At 36.5% G+C, this 21,981-nt stretch overlaps 1 protein-coding gene across 1 annotated transcript in view; it reads right to left on the bottom strand.

Annotated features, from left to right (window-relative positions):
• Window positions 1-21,981, bottom strand: part of BTAF1 (B-TFIID TATA-box binding protein associated factor 1) — a 90,228-nt gene that overhangs the window by 44,599 nt on the left and 23,648 nt on the right. The window contains exons 5-14 of the mRNA XM_040254516.1: window positions 14,185-14,348; window positions 11,387-11,523; window positions 9,728-9,857; window positions 9,400-9,468; window positions 8,315-8,404; window positions 7,313-7,408; window positions 7,017-7,193; window positions 6,171-6,311; window positions 5,228-5,352; window positions 2,392-2,512 (exon numbers count right to left, since the gene is read on the bottom strand). Coding sequence (XP_040110450.1) covers window positions 2,392-2,512; window positions 5,228-5,352; window positions 6,171-6,311; window positions 7,017-7,193; window positions 7,313-7,408; window positions 8,315-8,404; window positions 9,400-9,468; window positions 9,728-9,857; window positions 11,387-11,523; window positions 14,185-14,348 — 1,250 coding nt within the window. The remainder of the gene's footprint in view (window positions 1-2,391; window positions 2,513-5,227; window positions 5,353-6,170; window positions 6,312-7,016; window positions 7,194-7,312; window positions 7,409-8,314; window positions 8,405-9,399; window positions 9,469-9,727; window positions 9,858-11,386; window positions 11,524-14,184; window positions 14,349-21,981) is intronic.

Genomic DNA, 21,981 nt, shown 5'->3' with positions numbered 1-21,981 from the left:
ATACATACTTATGATGGGATAAGTTGTAAGATTCAGGCTATCTTCCTTATAAAGTCTTATGGTTTTGCAAAACAAAACAAAATTACTAAAGAAAAGCATATGAAAAGATGTTCAACATCATATATCATTAGAGAACTTCAAATTTAAACTATAGTGAGATACCACTACACACTTATTAGAAAGGCTAAAAACAACAACACTGACAACATCAAATGCTGGGAGAGGATATACGGCAACAGAAACTCCTTGATGGTGGAAATGTAAATTGGTACTGACATTTTTGGAAGACGTTTTCTTATAAAATTAAATATATTCTTAGCATATGATCCAGCAATTGTGCACTTCAGTATTTACCCAAGTGCACTGAAAACTATGCCCATACCAAAACCTGCACACAAATGTTTAAAACTTCATTCAAACTGATAAAAACAGAAAGAAATGAAAATATCCTTTAATAGGTGAATCTATGAACTGTGGCACATCCATACAATGCAGTATTACAAAGTGATAAAAAGAAATGAACTATCAAGTTATAAAAAAAAAGACATGGAGAAACCTTAATTTTGTAATGCTAAATGAAACAGAAGCCACTATTAAAAGGCAATATACTCCATGTGTGTGTGGCTCAGTCATGTCTAACTCTTTGCCACCCCATGGACTGCAGCCTGCCAGGTGCCCCTGTCCACAGAATTCTCCAGGCAAGAGTACTGGAATGGGTAGCCATTTCCTTCTCCAGGGGATCTTTCCAGCCCAGGGATCAAACCGAGGTCTCCTGCACTGCAGGTAGGTCCTCTACCATCTGAGCCACCAGGGAAGCCCACATACTACCTAACTCCAACTATGTGGTATTCTGGAAAAGGCAGAAGCATGAGAACAATACAAGAGTAGTGGTTGCTAAGGTTTTGAAGGGAGGAAAAGTGGAAACGCACAGGGGCAGCACAGGCATTTTTTAGTGCAGTGAAACTATTCCTTATGACACTCTAATGGTGAGCGCATACCACTGTACATATGTCAACCCACAGAATCTACACTATAAAGAGTGAACCCTAGTGTAAACTGTGGGCTTTAGCTAATAATGTGTCAATACTGGTTCGTCAACTGCACCAAATGCACTGCACTAATGCAAGGTGTCAACTAAAGGGAAACTGTGCACACGGGTGGGGCATACAGGAACTGTGTACTTCTTGCTCAGCTTTTCCGTGAAACCAAAAATTGCTCCTAAAAGTGAAGTATACTAAAAAAACAGAAAACAACAACAACATGAAGGGAAGAAATTTGATAAATTTAATAGGTCTATCTAAAGTGAATTTAAGAATATTTACATCAAAAACATTTAGGCAAAACTCACAAAACCGAAAAAAAATAATAATAATAATGTGAAAACTCAGAACCCACGCCAGCAGCTTTTTATATGAACCCATGCCTGATCAACTAAGGATTATATTAATAAAATGGACATGATAGTTTTTTCTTAGAAGAGTCTGATCAGACAAAAAGGATAATGCAAAAGGAAATTTACAAATGTTGATTCATGGTAGTGTAATACAATATCGTGCTAAAATTAAAGTAGGTCTACATGGAATATTCCTAATTCACATAGGAATGCATGGTTGGTGAACACAAAAGAGACATTTATCCACAGTATTAATATATTGTCTAAAAAAAATTAACCATTGTTTTTTAAAGACCACTGCCTCAAACTGCAGCACCTATAAGTAACAGCATAAGAAATGGATTCCTTATGATGTTTCCCTAAATTCTAGTATTTTGTTTGACCTTTAGGTCTATTTTTAAAACAGGAATGTGAAGCCTTTTACAGACAGGGCAAGGATTACTCAGCTCATAACAGATTTCTATTTACACAGTGATATTAACTGAAGGTTCTCTGTAGGCATTTCAATGTGTTACTCCTTGGAAATAAAATGCTCTTAAGACTCAGTATTCCTTAAAAGGAAGTAAGTGCCTATCAACTGTATTATCAGTCTTTTCAAGTCACACTGCAGAGCTTCACAGGTAGCTTTCTAACCTGGGATGGTTTTTGCCAACCATCCAACTGTCAACCATACAGAGTAGGCAAAGAATGAATAACATGATCTTTGACAGGAAGGGATGATTCAATCTTTCGTTCAACAAAAACTTACTGAGAGCCACCTTTGTGTTAAGCAATATTCCATGGGCTGGGAATACAATCTAGAATAGTATTAAAATATTTCTGCCCTTATGATGATATTCTTATGTATCTACATACTCACCATACCAATTTTACTAGCCCTAGCATTCTCCTGATCTTTATGTGAAGCAAGGGTAACCTGGTGGTCAGATTGATCTTACAAAATTAATCTCTAAAAATTTCAAGATTACTGTAGTTATTTAGACCAAGTTAGTTCTTACCTGGTCTTGTGTTGATAATAAAGTGAACAGAGTTTCCAAGGCTGCTCTTCGAACTGATGATATAGTGTGATGCAAAAAAGGCCAGACACGTGGAACTAAAACTGTGAGTGACTGCTGAATACTAATAAAGAAGACACAGATTAATCTTATTCATTCTTAGTTGAAATTCTGTTGATATATCATCTAAATATCATTTCCTTATGGACCTAGCAACTTTTTTGATGAATAAATTCTAAAAAGACAATACAATTTTCCTATGAACACTTGCTTAACACCCTCATACAAAACTATTATAACACCAGAATAGACAGAACAAATGCAGTCATAAAGAGTAGCAGAAACATTAACATGAGGTTATTCTGTGGCACTAATACCATGAATCACCTCTATCAAATCAGAACTTTTCAGTATAACTGCACTTAGTCTGTTCTCACTCAGGAAAATGGGACATGTATCTTAGTTGATAGTCAGCCTACACAGAAATCAGGATTGTTAATCCTTACTCCTTTCCTACTGTTAACTCCAAGAGGTAACCAATAGGTGCACAGAATTTATATCCCCCTTTGGGGCCATCTCTATCACATATCAAAAGAAGCAAGAGATGGTAATGGTAGTAGCTTTGGAATTTGTTATCCTAATCTAGCATTACTAAATTAGACAAACTCAAATTATCTTCCTTCTCACAGATTAGATTTTAAATGTGAAAGCAAGCAAAGGCACGAGTTGGCTAACAACTTGGACCATAGGATTCCTGTCACATCCACGAGTCGTTTATAAAAGTTACCTCAAATTAGCAAATTATTTATAAGTAGCATTTGAAATATATACCTCGAAAGAAAAAGACACGAGGAAAAAAGAATATGTCAGTGTAATTATCTGTTCTTTTGGTTCCTCTCAGGAGGTCCATCTTTTAATGATATTTTCATTACTTGCAGATTTAAATGAACGTCGCCTTTTACATTTATTTACACGTCTAGTAAATTTACTTATAAAATTACAACTTAAACACATGCACACACAGACATAAAACAGACTCAAATATGAAAAAGCATTATAGCAGGTCTTGTTAATAGTGTAACTCTTCACGCTCCAAATACATGCTGCATTTCTTCTTATATAGGCTGGAGAGTATCTGCCAAATATCACAACATATGAAGCAAATTTTCTAAGGCAATTTTGAAAAAAAAAAAAAGATCAAAAACTACATTATTTCACACTGGATTAACAGAATTTTCACTACATTCTTTGATTTTTTTTTTACATTATCTAGCTTTTCCAACACTGTCCACTTGATTTTTAAGTCCAAAGCCTTTTTTATTTTTTAGGGCAAGTGCAAACAAACCAAGGCTCACAGTTCAAGTTCACTCTACATGAGTTTTTAAATAAAGTTTTATTGGATTACAGGTACATTCATTCCTTTATGTATTATCTACAACTGCTTTTGTGCTACACAGACAGAGCTGAGTAGCTTTGACAGAGATCATATAGCCACAAAGCCAAAGTCTCACTATCTGGACAGAAAGTTTGCCAACCCCTAATATACAATAATAATTAAGAATTCTTGCATTTTGCGGCTTTCACACAGATTAACTCATTTAACCCTTATACCAATGAAAGTGTCTGAAAATTAGGAAACACCATATATGCACTAGCATTTCAATTTTCCTCTTCACTTTATAAGCACTTATTTTGCTATTCCAATTTTGGGTTGTCCCACTAGCCTAAATTTAACATTGAAGAATGACCACAGGTCAGTATTATTTTAAACATTCTCTCCATGTTTTTGACACATCAATGATTTTCATTGGAAACAGATTTACTCACAGAACCAGGAATCATTTATAATCATAATTACATAAACATTCATTGAATACACTTACTGGACTGCTGCTGCTAAGTCGCTTCAGTTGTGTCCGACCCTGTGCGACCCCATAGACGGCAGCCCACCAGGCTCCCCCATCCCTGGGATTCTCTAGGCAAGAATACTGGAGTGGGTGGCCATTTCCTTCTCCAATGCACGAAAGTGAAAAGTCAAAGTGAAGTCGCTCAGTCGTGTCCGACTCTTAGCGACCCCATGGACTGCAGCCTACCAGGCTCCTCCATCCATGGGATTTTCCAGGCAAGAGTACTGGAGTGGGGTGCCATTGCCTTCTCCAACTTACTAGCCTAAGAAGAGAAATTAACTTTCTCATCTGTAATTTCTTTTTCTGTATCTCCAAGGATATTAATATTTAGGAGCCAGTCTAAAAGGCAGGGAATACATAAATTAGCTAAGCTTCATTTCAGATATCAAGACAGTAAAATAAATGACACTAAATTTTTGGTTTACGTCTTTGCTTTACCCATTCTCTGATTTTGAACATTATATTACATTATTATGTATTCCCTTCCAGATAAGTGGTTATTGAAATCAAGAAAATATTTCTTTGTGAACATCCTGAAGAAAATGCTTACAGAGTAGCAAAATTTGGAAATGTAAAACTGATGTCCACTGATAATTCTATTAACCACAGTCACAAAGGCTACAAAATTCTATAGTCTAGAACTAGAGGTGGAAATAAAATGGATAACTGTTTATCTAAAGTTAACTCTCATAGGATGAACAAGTCGAATGATTATATAATGGAATTAACCCAAGAATATAGCCTCTCTAAGTTTCTGCCCCCAAAGAGCTGTTGGCTAGAGAATGAAGAAGAAAAGTCCTCCTGAAAATAACTGTCTTTGGCATCCCCTACTTATAGTGCTATTCTAAAAGACGCTAGACTATCATATTTTTAATTATCTGGAACTGTATGTAAACACTTTCTACTTTATTCCACTGAACAGAAATAATTACCTGCACTGTTGAACCTGAGGATAAGTTAACAAGGATGACAGAAGAGTCATAATACTATTTGTTGAAGCTGTTAGATCATCTAGTTCCAGAAGAGCATCCCATAATGTATTTATAATGAAAGGTACCTGTAAGATCAGTTATCAAAAAAACAGTTATTAATTTTGCAAGAAATATTCACCAGCCATGCCAAACTGTATTTCAGGAGTCACTACTGATTCAACAACATATACTACCCCAATGACCTTGGATAATCCCAGTTCTGAGTAAAGTTGAGGAGGAAACATCATTCGTCTTCAACAGTTTTCTACCCCTTTTAATGCCACTCAGCTCTACTTTGGCATTTACCTTTCTAGCGAGGTTCATAATGGATGGCGAATTCAAGAAATAAGATATCCCAGCTGTATTTTCCATTAAAAAAAAAATCATAAACTCTGAAAACAATACAGCTTACACATACATGTCAGCAACCCTCTGAGCAATTTTAATATAGTTAAAACGTTCTTAATTATCATGAAAAGACAAATTTAGTTTCTGAGCTTTTGAAGTACTCTCAAATACACATGTTCTGGTTTTAACAATAGAGGGAAATCAGATGGACCTTAAAAGAGGCATTTCAAAAATGAAAACATAATAAAAAATCAAAACTCAAAATCAAAACAAGCGAAAATCTCATTTGCCTAAAAACCAGGAATGAAATGAACAAGGAATGGTTGCTTTCTTTTTAAGGAATTTCTCTACATATTCTGTACATGAAAGGGAAAGATAAAAAGACACAATTCATAATTCACTCTTCCCAAGAATATATATATCAAGATCTTATGCACCAGAGGGCTGTCATAAGAAAAATGGAGAAAGTAAAAAAAAAACCAACCTCAATGTTTTTTCTAACATGCTACATAACAAATGTAAAAGGCTCTATAAGAAAAACATGCAGAATATTTACTTTTTGTGTCTGAAGATACACAAGGCTCTCTACCACAGGTACTAACGACGCTGCAGCAACAGCTCTGACGTCATCGTCAAGATCCTGGAGCCCTTCAATTATTCTAGTTAAAACTTTAGGCAATAAAGTATTAATTACATCCTGCAAAAGAGTACACCAAAACCGATTAATTTCTACAGTACAAGTGATGTGCTTAAAAAATCTTTCATTAAATTAACATACAAAAGTATAAATTCCAATATTTATTTTAAAAGAATCATGTAAACAGAAATGAAAAAGTGTCATTAGATGCCTATATAATTAATCTCATTTGAAAAAGAACATAACAGTATCAATACTTCGTTATTCAATGTGACTTGAAACATCAGAACATGTTTTCAAGGCAGGAACGTGAATTCCCAGTGTGAATAAACATACATATATACTCCTGTGCTAGAACCTGAACTTCTATCTCACTCAATACCACTGACAACCAAAGGGAATATGAGAGAAAAGAAAAAAGAAAACCATCTCTTCCTGCCTCTCATTACTCCAACCTACCCTCTTTTCAATTGCCCCAACAGTCAGCCCCCAGAGGTCACTCCTGTGATCATACACCACAAATCTCACTGAGAATTGGTCTTGCTATGAAACAGAAACAAGTTTCCAAGCATAATTCTCTTTTAATTCGTACTTAAATTCTTACTAGCATCACCTGTCTCTATGATACTACCTCAAGAAGGCAAATCTTGAAGGACTGGCTTATCTGTAACACTAAGAATCTAGAGCCATTTCATTTAATTAATGAGAATAAACTAAGAGGGGAAAAAACTCTCCCATACATGCTTCAAAAACTGAAGTGTTTACCTGACGAACTGCCAAAGCATACTTTATTCCTAGCAGACCACCATGTCTAACTTCCCACTGTTCTTGTGTAAGTAATTTAAGCAGCACATCCACAGTCTTATGAACTCCTGTTTCATTCATGTGTTTTAACACCACACCTAATGTTTGAGCACAAGTTTCACGAACTGGTGCCACAACCTAAAAATGAGAAAGCAAGAAAATTCACATTTGCAAAAAAAAAAATATATATATATATATATATATATATTTTAAGAATCTGAAATCTGATTGGGTAAAGGCTCCCTTAGGATACTTACTTCATCAGAAACAAAGTCTCCAAATCTGTCTAAAGCAAACACACAAAGGAGTCTAATAACCAAGTCTTCCAACCACTCTTGATGCTGCTGAATCATCTGTTAAAATAATCATTTTAATAACACATTAAAACATATTAGATCCAAAAACTAAAACTAAACTATTACAGCAAACTAAAACAAAACACTAGGACAGATTATTAGCTGTAGGAACAATAACCAAACTATGGAATAGTCCCAATTACTACCTTCAATATTAACCACATCTTCTTTGATGATGATTTAGATATACTGTACCAAAATCTATAAAATTCATGAATTCTGTATTTTACTTGCACTCCCAGAGAAATTGAGAAACCACTTAAAGTTGCTGTAATATCAACTACATCTATTCAGTTCGGTTTAGTTGCTCAGTTGTGTCCGACTGTTTGCGACCACATAGACTGCAGCATGCCAGGCTTCCCAGTCCATCACCAACTCCCAGAGCTCGCTCAAACTCATGTCCCTCAAGTCAAAGATGCCATCCAACCATCTCATCATCTGTTGTCCCCTTCTCCTCCAGCCTTCAATCTTTCCCAGCATCAGGGTCTTTTCCGATGAGTCAATTCTTCGCATCAGGTGGCCGAAGTATCTATTATCTAGCCTATTACTACTGCCTCCATGTTACACCGGTCACAATGCTTGTTGACCGTTAAACTATACTCTCATTCATCTTACTCTACATTCTAATCCATTACACCTTGCTCAAATATGAGTGTTTTTACATACTTTTCCACCCAATATTTCTGAACATATCTTTCCCCTGAACTCATTCTTTCTCTATCTATAATATAAATAAACCTCTTCCTAATTTTTTAACCTTTTCCTTATGTTCACCCCTCCATATTTCTTACTATTTACCTCTCATTTCTACTTCATGGCACATGCTCTGCTACTTTCCTGTCTGAGAAAGAGGACATCTACTGAAACCTGATGATAATGTTGATTTACTACACCTACACTTACCTCTTCTAAAGTGCTATCCCCCATTTTACCACCACTTTTCCCATGAGCTTTAAGGATTTCCCTAAGTCCAGTGCCTGCACCATGTCGAACCTAAAAAGAACCAAGAAGCAAATACCAGAGGTTAAATGCTTAAGAAACAGTGTTAACTTTTCTTCAATATGAAAAAGGGATACTAGATTTTTAAGAAATTGGAACAAACTGAGTGGGACTTCACAAGAATGTGTTTTTCTTCTACTATCCAAGAAGAATTACATAGATTTAATCTCACCAGTTTGATTATATGGATTTTATTTTTTTTAAAGGCAAAAAATAGCTATTCTGAGTTCTTTCTGAGATACTAATCTGCTTGGCTGTCACTCCTCTACTCTCTACTTGCATTCAGCATTATCCACAGCAAAGGAGAGAAAAGAAGCATCATATAATGTTCTTTATAGTCCAAACACCAATATTTTAGAAATAAATACATCGGAACTAAGTTCCAAAGCCACAAGTGTGAAACATCAAAGGAAGACAATTTAAATAAAATGTCTCATGACTAACACGTTATCGTAGCCCTGAAGCTTCTGCAATGTCATCTGGGAGGGAGGAAACATGCCACTGAGGCTGCCCCCACTTTCTAAAGCCCTATTCGAGCTAAAACGTGAACAGCTTTGAACAGAAGTGCCTCTGGGAGCAGAAAGCTAAAGGCAAAGCTAAAGCTAAAAGGTATTCCAAAACAGTGTTTTAAAATTACTCAGAGACCAACCAAAGAATCTTTTGAGATTACCAACCCTCAATTTCAACCAGAAGAACTTCACTTTCATATCTTCTACACACTGAGAGCTGTTCAAGATCTTTTTTGAAGAAATATTTCTGAGGCTAAGCTACCACTAGCAAACTACTGGTCTTAATCAAAATTGTCCATTCCCAAAGGAAATTTTTTACTGAGAGAGATATGCAACTCTTTATGAAGTGCTCTGACAAGTGGTTCTGAGAGGGACACAGGGGAAAAATAAGGACTCTGATAAGACAGATTATGATTGATATGGTTCCTATCATTAGCAAAGAAAACGGAGTTGAGAGAAACTGTAATGAAGAAATCCTACCTCCCAGGAGGGATTAAAAAGGTCATTGCAAAGTTCTTCACAAAAGCTTTCCAAAGGCCATTCATTTGTCTGAATAAGAAAAACCAAATTAATATTACTTTAAAAGATCTATTTTATGCCAATAATTTAAGTGTATTTACTTGTAGGACTAACAATAATAGTCAGGCTTTTAAATAATCAAAAAATTTTACTAACAAAAAGTACTTTGATTTTTAATAACAAAATTTCTCAATTAACAGATTATTATGTTATATACCATCTACTAACACATTAGTATGAAAAAATTATAAATGATTTCAAAGGATGCTTCAGGGTATTTCAGTAGTACCTCTTCAATTAAGGGAGAACTGTCTGGAGTATTATCAATCAGAACTTTGGAATCAACTGCAGACTGATTAATAACAACATTTGATATCTTTCGTCTCTTTTCTTCTGGTTCCCCATCTGTGCTATCATTGCTAAAAAAAAAAAAAGGTCACCATTTATTTAGAAGAAGTGAATACAGAACACTGTGAACCACAATGAATGTAAGAAAGTAAAGACTGAGTTTACCCACAGAGCTCTTTCCTACAACAGGACTTGGTAAATAACCCTGGATTATTACCTACTATTTGGCTTAGCCCTCAGCCAAAGAAACATATGATGTAATATGGTGACAGTTCTCACCTTACAAAAGTAGCAGTCTTAACTAGTAGCCCTCAGGCCATCTCTCTGAATTCACTCTCTAATACTCTTACTTCTGTCTACTCATCCCAGCCATACAACCTTTCTGTTTCTTGAATATTACATGATTCAGGTATTTATACTTGTGCCCTTTACCTGGAATGCACTCCCCTTGGAAGATCTTCAATCCTCATTCAGAACTCGTAATTATTATGAAAAAAAAAAAAAATCTGCATATATGGATCTTCCTGGGGAAGCTGTCCTAGTCTCTAGTAATAGTAAATACGCTCTCTGACAATTGAGCAAAACAATCCAAACAGTACTCCAAAGCTAAAGGCAATGTCATCAAAATGTTTTTGGAAATCAAGCAGACCAAGATTTAAGTTAACCAACATCACTGTTTTAAATAAGCAAAAAAATGGATCATTATTAGAGAAATGTAAATCAAAACTACAATGAGGTGTCACCTCACACCAGTCAGAATGGCCATCATCAAAAAAGTATACAAACAATCAATGTTGGAGATGATGTGGAGGAAAGGGAACCTCTTTGCACTGTTGGTGGGAATGTAAGTTGATACACCCACTAAGGAGAACAGTATGGAGATTCCTTAAAAAATTAGGAATAAACTACCATATAGGCCAGCAATCTCACTACTGGGCAAATACTCTGAGAAAATCACAGTTCAAAAATACACATGTACTCCAATGTTCACTGCAGTACTATTTACAAAAGCCAGGACATGGAAGCAACCTAGATGTCTATTGACAGATGAATATAAAGTTGTTGCATATATATATGCACACATACAATGGAATATTACTCAGCCATAAAAAGAGACAGACCTGAGTCCGCTGTAGTAAGGTGGATGAACCTAGAGCCTATTATACAGAGTGAAATAAGTCAGAGAAAAACAAGTATCATATATTAATGCATATATATGGAATCTACAAAAATCATACTGATAAACTTACCTGCAGAGAAGGAATGGAGATACAGATGTCGAGAACAGATTTATGGACACAGCAGGGGAAGGGGAGGGTGAAACAGACTGAGAAAGTTACACTGACGTATTTACACTACCATATGTGAAACAGACAGTGGGGAGCCTAGTCTGGCACTCTGTGACGACCTAGAGGCATGGGATGGGGGTGAGGTGGAGGTAGGCTCAAGAGAGAGGGGACACACACACAGTTATGGCTGATTCACACTGTCGTATGGCAGGAAACAACACAATATTGTAAGGCAATTATCTTCCAATTAAAAAAAATTTAAATAAAATGGTATAACTAAATACATAAATGAGCAAAAAAAGGATTACTACCTCTTCTCATTCGTTTCTACTGCATCCCTGGATCTCTGTTTTGCAAATAATTTGGCCATTCTTTTAGCTTTGTTCTTTTGTCTATTGCTCATTCCTGTTCGAAACTCCGAGTCAATCAGTTCAGCAGCCTGGAGAGTCTAAAAGAATAAAAGAATGTGCAGTTTGAACTTCTGAAGTGAAAATATATACCCACAGTCTCAGCCTCAGAAGAGGACTAAAGTCTCTTAAGTTTCACTATAAACAAACTGATTACATTCTTCTTTGACAGATTTATGCTATTCTGCTGTACCATAATTTCTTCTTCCTTCTTCCCTATTCTTCCAGTTGCCAGGAAAAGCTCATGTGTTTCTTAACTTTATGTCATAGATGTGGCAAAAGTGTATGATCCTGACTCCAGTGAGGACTCTGAAGAGGTGAAACTTTAAAAGAAACATAATATAATCTAAAAGTTGTAAGCATGTTAGTCACTCAAGTCACTCAGTTGTGCCCAACTGTGACCCCATGACTGCAGCCCACCAGGCTCCTCTATCCGTGAGATTTTCCAAGCAAGGATACTGGAGTGGTTTGCCATTTCCTTCTCCAGGAGATCTTCCCGACCCAGGATCGAACCCGGGTCTCTTAGACTGCAGGCAGATTCTTTACCAACTGAGCTACCAGGGAAGCCATAATGTAAGCCTAAAGAATGTCAATTAAAAAAAAAATTATAATCATCTTCTACTGAAAAAATAAAAATAACTATTGCCATAAGTAACTGGCTTCCCAGATGGCTCAGCAGGCAGGATTCTGCAGCAATGCAGGAGACACAGGAGACCCGGGTTCAATCCCTGGGTTCGGAAGATCCCCTGGAGCAGGAAATGGCAACCCACTCCACTATTCCTGCCTGGAAAATTATATGGACAGAGGAGTCTGGCAGGCTACAGTCCAAGGAGTCACAAAGAGTCAGACACAACTAAAAATACCTGGTAAGTAACTGGTCTTTCCCCCTTAACCACTCACTGCATACCACTTTTGCTCCTTCTTCCATTCATAGGAGACATTATTAAGGCTGTGAATAAAAATGCTTTAATACAAGCCTAAAAATCCTTCTGCCCTTAACTGATTTAAGATTCAACTGAAATATACATTACCACAAGCAGTCAGGGTCACTGGTGCGGGTGCCCTGCTATAAACTTGGTCCAGGGGCCACCAGCATATACACAAGGCAGTGGGGCAGCGATGAACTCTACAACAATAAGCCTCGGCAACTCTTCCCGAAGGGCCCTGACATCCAAAGCCAACCGAATTTGGATCCTGCCAAATTTGCTGTTGCCATCTCCTTTCCAATTATTCTGTCTATAGCCTATTTTCTCTAATACACCTACCTATTAATTTCCCTACACAATATCCAATTACCACACTGATCACGTTTGTTTTCATTTATTTTATTCTATTGTTTTTCATATCTTATGCTTCAGTTCATACTCCATCTTTCTGTTCTTTCATGTTTGTTATGATATTTTCTGCCTCTTTATACTCTTCCCTCCAGAATCTGCTCTTTTTCCCTTGTCTACAAAAGTCCCATCATCATCACACATTCCTCAATGCTAAAAAACTTACTTACAAATTCTAATGATTTAGAGGACAACTAGAATAACAGCAAATAGAACCATTCTCCACTTAAGCAAAAGGAAAGGCCAAGGGAATGAGAAGACATGGGTCTTATGTAAAGCAGGCCAAGAAGTAAGAGCACTAAATCCCTGAAAGGTATTATTTCACATGTATGTACATTCTTCTCAGGAGAGAGCGCCACAGCTTTTACTGGAGCTTATGGAGTATAAGCTTTAATGTATAAGAAAAGAAGCACAGAGGCATCCATTGGGAACTGGAAAAATAGAAACAGGAAAAATACAGAGCAAAATTATGGTACAGCCATACAAACAGAAAGAAGTTATCAAAAAACAAGGTGAAGAAAGAAAAAAACAAACAAACAAGGTGATCAGTCTGTATATAAAGACGGGTATGGATGCATGCTCCGTCACGTCTGACTCTTTATGACCCCGTGGACTGCAGTCTGCCAGGCTCCTCTGTCTGTGGAATTTTCTAGATAAGACTTCTAGAGTGGGTTACCATTTCCTGCTCCAGGGGATCTTCCTGATGCAGGGATCAAACCCATGTCTCCTGCATTGGCAGATGCATTCTTTACCACTGTGTTTCACCTTGGAAGCCCACACATACAGGCAGACATGGCTTACAAAGGACTTGTGCATACACAGAAAATTTCAGGAAAAAAAGGACAAATAATTTTTAAAGGGCTGCTGTGAGACACAGGGAAATGTGTGCCCATCATTTATCAGAAAGAAGCTTACTTCATATCATAGGTCCTTTTGCACTGTTGGAAAGTTTTCATCATGTTTGCTCTTTCTCAAAAGAATCAGCTCTAAAAGATTTCTAGTATCAGCATATTTAACTATGATAGCCCTTACCATCTCCTACCCTCTGAAATAATTTTTTTCTTCATTGAAGAATAAAGGAAAGAGCAACTGGTGCAACTATGATTTCTCAACACCAATGTCTCCTGAAAGGTCCAGCACAGCTTTTATCTAATAGTCTAGCACCTCGGAGGCAGGCAGACGCTACCTTCTACCTCTTCAGAATCTATCACTAGAAATTCAGCTTATGGAGATAGTAAATTATGGTGACACTAAGCAACAATGAGCAGAAATAAAGAGCGCTTTTTTAAAAATTGCAATTGCATAGCAAAATAAAAGCAAATCACCCGTATTATTACTTATAGTCAGACAACCAAAGGTTTTACCTACAGGTTGTTTGTTTACAAGGGCTGCTGAAGTTGGGGTATAATCCAAATCTTCATCATTAAAGAGATCTTCAGTGCTCATTCCAATCGCTTCTCCCATATTAAGGCCAAGTTTCTTCTGTAATAGCTTTCGTTGGCGTGCTATCCTCTCCTTAGGATCCACTTCACCTTTAAACAAAAAAGAAATACATTTTCTTCAAATCAGTTAAGAAGCTTTCTAATACATGAAGATCAAACTTGATTAAATTAAAAAAATCTTTTTAACTATTAGAACACCTCTCTTGATAATAAAACAAACCACACCACTCATAATCTCTGAACATGTCATAAACTTTATTACCTAATAGAGTAAGTATTTTACTGAATCTCGGAAAATAGCATTCTAGCTAACAAAAACACTCTAGGAGTAATATCACTCACTGATATTACCCCACTGCCCTACTGTCAATTACCAAGTATATATAAAATAAGATCTATTCCTATGAAGATAAATCAATCTTATTATTTTATAGCTACCCTTTAAACATTCTCTGAAATATCTAGCCAGACTTTAAAAAAAAAAAAAATTAGACTCTTATTTGACAGAAAAGATCTCAACAAATACACGCTTATTCCAAGTGTGGCCTTTAGAGTATTCTGAAATGACACATTCCTCTTTTATTTAGTTATCTATTTGATAGCCCAAATAAAAGACAAAGGCACAAAAAAGGAGATTTTGAATGTTCCAAGTAAAATCCCTCAATATTTCAGTAGAAAATAGATCAAATGGTATCATTTTAAAAATAAAAATTTGGGCTTAAAATATTTAAGCTGCAAGATATGGTTGTATCATGATTAGTTTCCAATAGCAGCTGACTAAGTTCTTTTGGACTACCGCTCCAAAGATAACAAACAAATTCTAGCTAAAAAAAAAAAAGTAAACAACTACCTGAAGGCACTGGAAAGAGAACAAAAGTAGGCATATACTTGGAGGAGTTATCAGTGCCTGGAAGAAAGCATGGCATTAAGTGACTTTCCCATTTTTGAACCTTTTTAGCCTGAAGGTAGCACAGAGTCGGACACGACTGAAGCGACTTAGCAGCAGCAGCAGCAGACCCAGTCTACCGTATGTTGGGCAGTCATATCCTATATTTAAAAGATGTGCAAAAACCCAGTATGTCTGGCTTGAAGAACTAGAGGAAAGAGAGTCAGGAACAGCATAACCACTGGAAAATAAAGAGAGAAAACCCAGAAAGAAGAGAACCAGGCAGAAAGACAAATCTCTGGATGATCTCTGAAATATGCACGGACAGCACAGACTCCAAATAGTTCAAATAAAGCTAAAAATTGAACTGAGATTTGAATTGTTGCCCACCACAAATGAGACTGAGTTTGCAATTTGAGTTTCATCAAATTAAATACCTATTAAAACAAGCAAGCAAAAACAACCAAACTAAACCAAACAAATCAAAACACTCTCTGGAAGAATGTAATAGAATCTAGCCTGCAGTATAAACATTCACAATGTGAGAAATACAATCCAAAATAACTGACATACAAAGAATCAAGAAAATGTAACCCATCCCAAAAGAAAGCCAGTTAATGGAGATCAACTCTTAGATCACCTAGATGCTGGAACTGGAAGACAAAATTTTTAAGCAACTAATATAACAATATTCAATGTAAAGGAAGATACTGTCACAATAATGAGAAGATAGGATACCTCCTTACAGAAACTATTTTTAAAAACAAAATCATATACTTGAAAAGGGTGACTTATATGTGCAAAATATGCCAGTTTTTTTTTTTTTTAAGTAAGTCTGGAACTAAAAAATACTTGTAAATTTTAAATCAACAAATGTGCTTAACAACTTAATTGAGATAACAGGACAAAGTATAAGTGAATTCAAAGGTAAAGCTATACAAAATCCCTCATCTAAAGAACAGGGAAGGGGAGGAAGATTTGAATAAACAAATGACTTAAATATAAAAATAACAAAATAATTCTACTAACAACATCAAAAGCAAAACTTAAGAGTTTATATTTTGAAAACTACAAAATATTAGTTTAAGAAATTAAAGATCTCAATAAATGGAAGAACATTCTATATTAATGGATCAGAATACCTAATAGTAAGACAGTAGTACTTCTCAAACTGATATACAGATTCAAAACAATTTCTATCAAAATATCAGCTGGTTTTTTACAGACACTGACAAACTGATCTTAAAATTCATACAGAAATGCAAGAGACCAAGAATATCCAAAATAATCCTGAAAAAGAACAACAAAGTTAGAGGCTCATACTTCTTGATTTTAAAAATTACTTCTAGAAAGCAACAGTGATCAAGACAATGAAATACTGACACAGACATTATAGAATTGAGAGTTCAGAAATGAGACTACATGTCTGCAGACAAGGATGCAAAAACAATTCAATGGAGAAAAAAAAGAATCTTTTCAACAAATGGTGTTGAGACAACAGGATAGCCACATATAAAAAAATGCTATTGGGGACTTTCTTGGTGGTACAGTGTTTAAGAATCCACCTGCCAGTGAAGGGGATACCAATTCGACCCCTGGCCCAGGAAGATTTCACACGCCACAGGGCAACTAAAGCTCACAAGCCACAACTACTAAGCCCACGTGATGCAACTACTGAAGTCCACGCACTTAGAGCCTGGGCTCTGAAACAAGGGAAGCCACCACAGTGAGAAGCCTGTGCACCACTGCAACGAGGAGCCCCCACTCACATCTGGAGAAAACCTCTGCCCAACAATGAAGACCCAGTGCAACCAAAGAAATGATAATTAACAATCCAAAAAAAAAGCCTCAAAAAGAAAAAAAAAATTGTTAAGACTCTTAACCTCAGAACGTACAAAAATAAGCTCAAAATAGATCAAACACCTAACAGTAAGAGTTAAACTATAAAACTCTTAGAGAAAACAAAGGGGTAAATATGACCTCAGATTTGGCAAAAACTTCTAACATATGATATCAAAAAGCTTGAGAAACAAAAGGAAAAAGATAAACAGGATTTCATCAAAATTAAAAACTTCATGCCTCGAAGGTCAGGAAAGTGAAAAGATAATGTATAGAATGGGAAGAAATATCTGTCAATCATTTATTAGATAAGAGCTTTATATACAGAATATATAAAGAACTCTTATACCTCATTAATAAAAGAACACATATTCCACTTAAAAATGGGCGAACAACATGAATAGAGAACCCTCCAAAGAAGATATAGAAATGGTCAATAAACACATGAAAATATGTTCAAGATCATTAGTCATCAGAAAAATGCAAATCAAAAGTACAATGAGGTATCATTTTATAGTCACTGGTATAGATATAGTCAAAATCAGTGAATAATAAGCAAACATTGGCAAGGATGTGGAGAAATTGGAACATTTGTATACTGCTAGAGGAATGTGAAATGGTGAAGCTAGTTTGGAGAACAGTCTGGCAGTTTCTCAAATAGTAAAACAGTTACTACAAGACCCAGCAAGTCCATTCTTAGGTATCTACATCAGTTCAGTTCAGTCGCTCAGTCATGTCTGACTCTTTGCAACCCCACAGACTGTAGCACGCCAGGCTTCCCTGTCCATCATCACCTCCAGAGCTTGCTCAAACTCATGTCCATTTAGTCGGTGATGCCATCCAACCATCTCATCCTCTCTCGTCCACTTCTCCTCCTGCCTTCAATCTTTCCCAGCAACGGTCTTTTCTAATGAATCAATTCTTCACATCAGGTGGCCAAAGTATCGGAGCTTCAGCATCAGTCCTTCCAGTGAACATTCAGGACTGATTTCCTTTAGGATGGACTGGTTAGATCTCCTTGCAGTATAAGGGGCTCTCAAGAGTCACCTCCAACACCACAGTTCAAAAGCATCAATTCTTTGGCGCTCAACTTTCTTCACAGTCCAACTCTCACATCCACACATGACTACTGGAAAACCATAGCCTTGACTAGACGGACCTTTGTTGACAAAGTAATGTCTCTGTTTTTTACTATGCTGTCTAGGTTGGTCACAACTTTCCTTCCAAGGAGTAAGCATCTTTTAATTTCATGGCTGCAATCACCATCTGCAGTGATTTTGGAGCCCAAGAAAATAAAGTCTTCCACTGTTTGCGTTGATTCCCCATCTATCTGTCATGAAGTGATAGGACTGGACGCTATGATCTTATTTTTTTTGCACACTGAGTTTTAAGCCAGCTTTTTCACTCTCCTCTTTCACTTTCATCAAGAGGCTCTTTAGTTCCTCTTCACTTTCTGCCATAAAGGTGATGTCATCTGCATATCTGAGGTTATTGATATTTCTCCCAGAAATCTTGATTTCCAGCTTGTGCTTCATCCAGCCCAGCATTTCACATGATGTACTCTGCATACAAGTTAAATAAGCAGGGTGACAATATATAGCACTGACATACTCCTTTCCCAATTTTACAATCCACTGTTCCATGTCCGGTTCTAACTGTTGTTTCTTGATCTATATACATATTTCTCAGGAGGCAGGTAAGGTGGTCTGGTATTCCCATCTCTTTAAAAATTTTCCAACGTTTGTTGTGATCTGCACAGTCAAAGGACCATGACATCTACTAGTGTGGTAAGTATCCCTTAGAAGAAACGGAGTAGCCCCTCATAGTCAACAAAAGTTATCTACATAGAAGAAATGAAAACATACATGCACAAAAATCTGTACGTGAACATTTACTGCAGCATTACATAAAAGCCAAAAAGATAGGAACAATCCAAATGTCTTCAAACAATGAATGAATACACAAAATGTTATATTCATACAATGGAATGTTATTCAGCCAGAAAACGAAATAATTTCATACCTATTAGTATGGCTGCTACCAAAAAAATCAAAATAACAACAGCTGATAAAGTTATGTGGAGAAATTGAAAACCTCATAGATTGTTGGTGAGAATGCAAAATGAAACAGGCACTATGGAGAACAGTATGGCAGTTCTAAAAAAAAAAAAAAAGGATCAAAAATAGAATTACCATATGATCCTATAATTTCACTTCTGGGCATAGACCCAAAAGAACTGGAAGCAGGAATTTCAATAGATATTTGCATGTCTGTGTTCACAGCAGCATTATTCACAATAACCGAAAGGTAGAAGCAACCCAAGTGTCTAATGACAGACGAATCGATAAACAAAACATGGTATAAACATACACCAGAATTATTATTCAGCCTTATCAAAAAGGAAGGAAATTCTGACACATACAATACAGATAAACATGAAAGGAGATTCAGTTCAGTTTAGTCGCTCAGTCGTGTCCGACTCTGTGACCCCATGAACCGCAGTACACCAGGCCTCCCTATCCATCACCAACTCCCAGAGTCCACCCAAACTCATGTCCATGTGTCAGCGATGCCATCCAACCATCTCATCCTCTGTCGTCCCTTTCTCCTCCTGCCCTCAAATCTTTCCCAGCATCAGGGTCTTTTCAAATGAGTCAGCTCTCTGCATCAGGTGGCCAACGTACTGAAGCTTCAGCTTCAACATCAGTCCCTCCAATGAACACCCAGGACTGATCTCCCTTAGGATGGACTGGTTGGATCTCCTCGCAGTCCAAGGGACTCCCAAGAGTCTTCTCCAACACCACAGTTCAAAAGCATCAATTCTTCGGCGCTCAGCTTTCTTTACAGTCCAACTCTCACATCCATACATGACTACTGGAAAAACCATCGCCTTGACTAGACGGACTTTTGTTGGCAAAGTAATGTCTCTTCTTTTTAATAGGCTGTCTAGGTTGGTCATAACTTTCCTTCCAAGGAGTAAGTATCTTTTAATTTCATGGCTGCAATCACCATCTGCAGTGATTTTGGAGCCCAGAAAAATAAAGTCAGCCATTGTTTCCCCATCTATTTGCCATGAAGTGATGGGACTGGATGCCATGATCTTAGTTTTCTGAATGTTGAGCTTCAAGCCAACTTTTTCACTCTATTCTTTCACTTTCATCAATAGGCTCTTTAGTTCCTCTTCACTTTCTGCCATAAGGGTGGTGTCATCTGCACATCTGAGGTTATTCTCCCAGCAATCTTGATTCCAGCTTGTGCTTCCTCCAGCCCAGGGTTCTCATGATGTACTCTGCATGTAAGTTAACTAAGTAGGGTGACAATATACAGCCTTGACGTACTCCTTTTCCTGTTTGGAGCCAGTCTGTTGTTCCATTATGTTAAGTGAAAGGAGATTATGTTAAGAGAAGAAAAGTCAGTCACAAAAGGGTAAATACCATGGATTTCATTCAGATGAAGTACCTCGAGTAGTCAAATTCAAAGACGGAAAGTAAAGCAGTGATTGCCGGCGTGGGGTGGGGGGTCTGAGGGGAGAAAGGGATGGGAATTATTGTTTAATGGGTATAAGGTTTCATTCTGCAAGATAAAAAGAGTTCTGGAGACTGGCTGCACAACATGAATGTACTTAACACTACTGAGCTTAAAAATGATTAAGATGGTAAATTTTATGTTATCTATATTTGATCGAAATTAAAAAATGGATATACCCTATAACAGTAATAAATACTATTTAGGAAAAAAAAATCTAAACAGTACTAACATGTACACTACAATATAGATAAATGGTGGAAAAATTCTGCTAAGTAAAAAGAAGTCAGATACAAAAGACTACAGACCATTCCATTTGTATGAAGTGCCCATGAAAGACAAATCTAATAGATAAAGGAAGTAAATTAATGGTTCCTTAGGGCTGGGAAGAAAAAGGAGGGGTATAGGGGAACAGGAGTGTGATAAAGGATATGGAGTTTCTTCCTGAGGTAGTGACAACGTTCCAAAATTACAAAGAACTGTAAATATACTAAAACTAAGTGAATTGTACACTTTTAAAATGCGTGATTTATGTGGTATGCGAATTATACCTCTCTATAGCTATAGTAAAAGAAAAAAAAAATTAAGGCTGCTCTCCTCAGAGGGAAAACACTAGGCATCCAACATGAAAACTTTTGGATCATAAATTCAGTACACTCACAGAGAGCTCCAAATCAGCCCTCTCATTTCAGGGAAAGTTTACTGGGGAAAACAATCAACACAACTGCAAAGGAAACAGACTGGCACCTATGCTAATCATGTACGTGTAATTTATAAATACGTAGAGGTCAACACAGATGAACAGACATTTAAAGAAAACCTAATTAGAGGGTTTTAATGAGCACTCTTCGGCACACTATGGCTTATCAGCATTAAAAACTGAGTTATAGGGGGAAAAAAGCTGAATTCTAAAAAAGTTAGGGTTCCCAAACCTGCTTACATATCAGTCATCTGTGGAGTTTTTTCATTTAATATACAATTTCCCGGAACTCTCCACAGATGTATTAAATCAGCATCTTTAAGACACGTCCCAAGCACACTTTCTTTTTTAGTGACAAAAGTCACACTTTTTTCCCTAGATAAGGCCCAATAATCTCTCATGATGTTTATGGTAACACTACTAAGACTGGTAAACTAATTAGTAAACTTAAAGATAACTTTTTTCAAATTGTAAAGTTTTTGAAGACTTCTACTTCCCTTATTTTAAAAAACTATGCTTTTCTGGAACTTAAGCAAATTCTCCTCTTTATTCCCTCCATAAATAACTACACTAGATTTTTCAATAGAAAGCATATTAGGCAAGAGGAAATGAATATCTGACTTTTTTTTTTAAGATGAACAAACTGAAGATCATTTCATTAACCTAGCTAGACAGATATCCTTTGACTAATGATTAATTAGCAACAAAACAAAACACTGTTCTGTTTTGGTTTAAGTCAAAAAAGCAATTTATTTACTTACAGAAATCCATTA

The sequence above is a fragment of the Oryx dammah genome, unplaced genomic scaffold, assembly GCF_014754425.2.
Source record: "Oryx dammah isolate SB20612 unplaced genomic scaffold, SCBI_Odam_1.1 HiC_scaffold_14, whole genome shotgun sequence".
Lineage (NCBI taxonomy): Eukaryota > Metazoa > Chordata > Mammalia > Artiodactyla > Bovidae > Oryx > Oryx dammah.
This window is presented reverse-complemented; position numbering and strand designations above follow the sequence as displayed.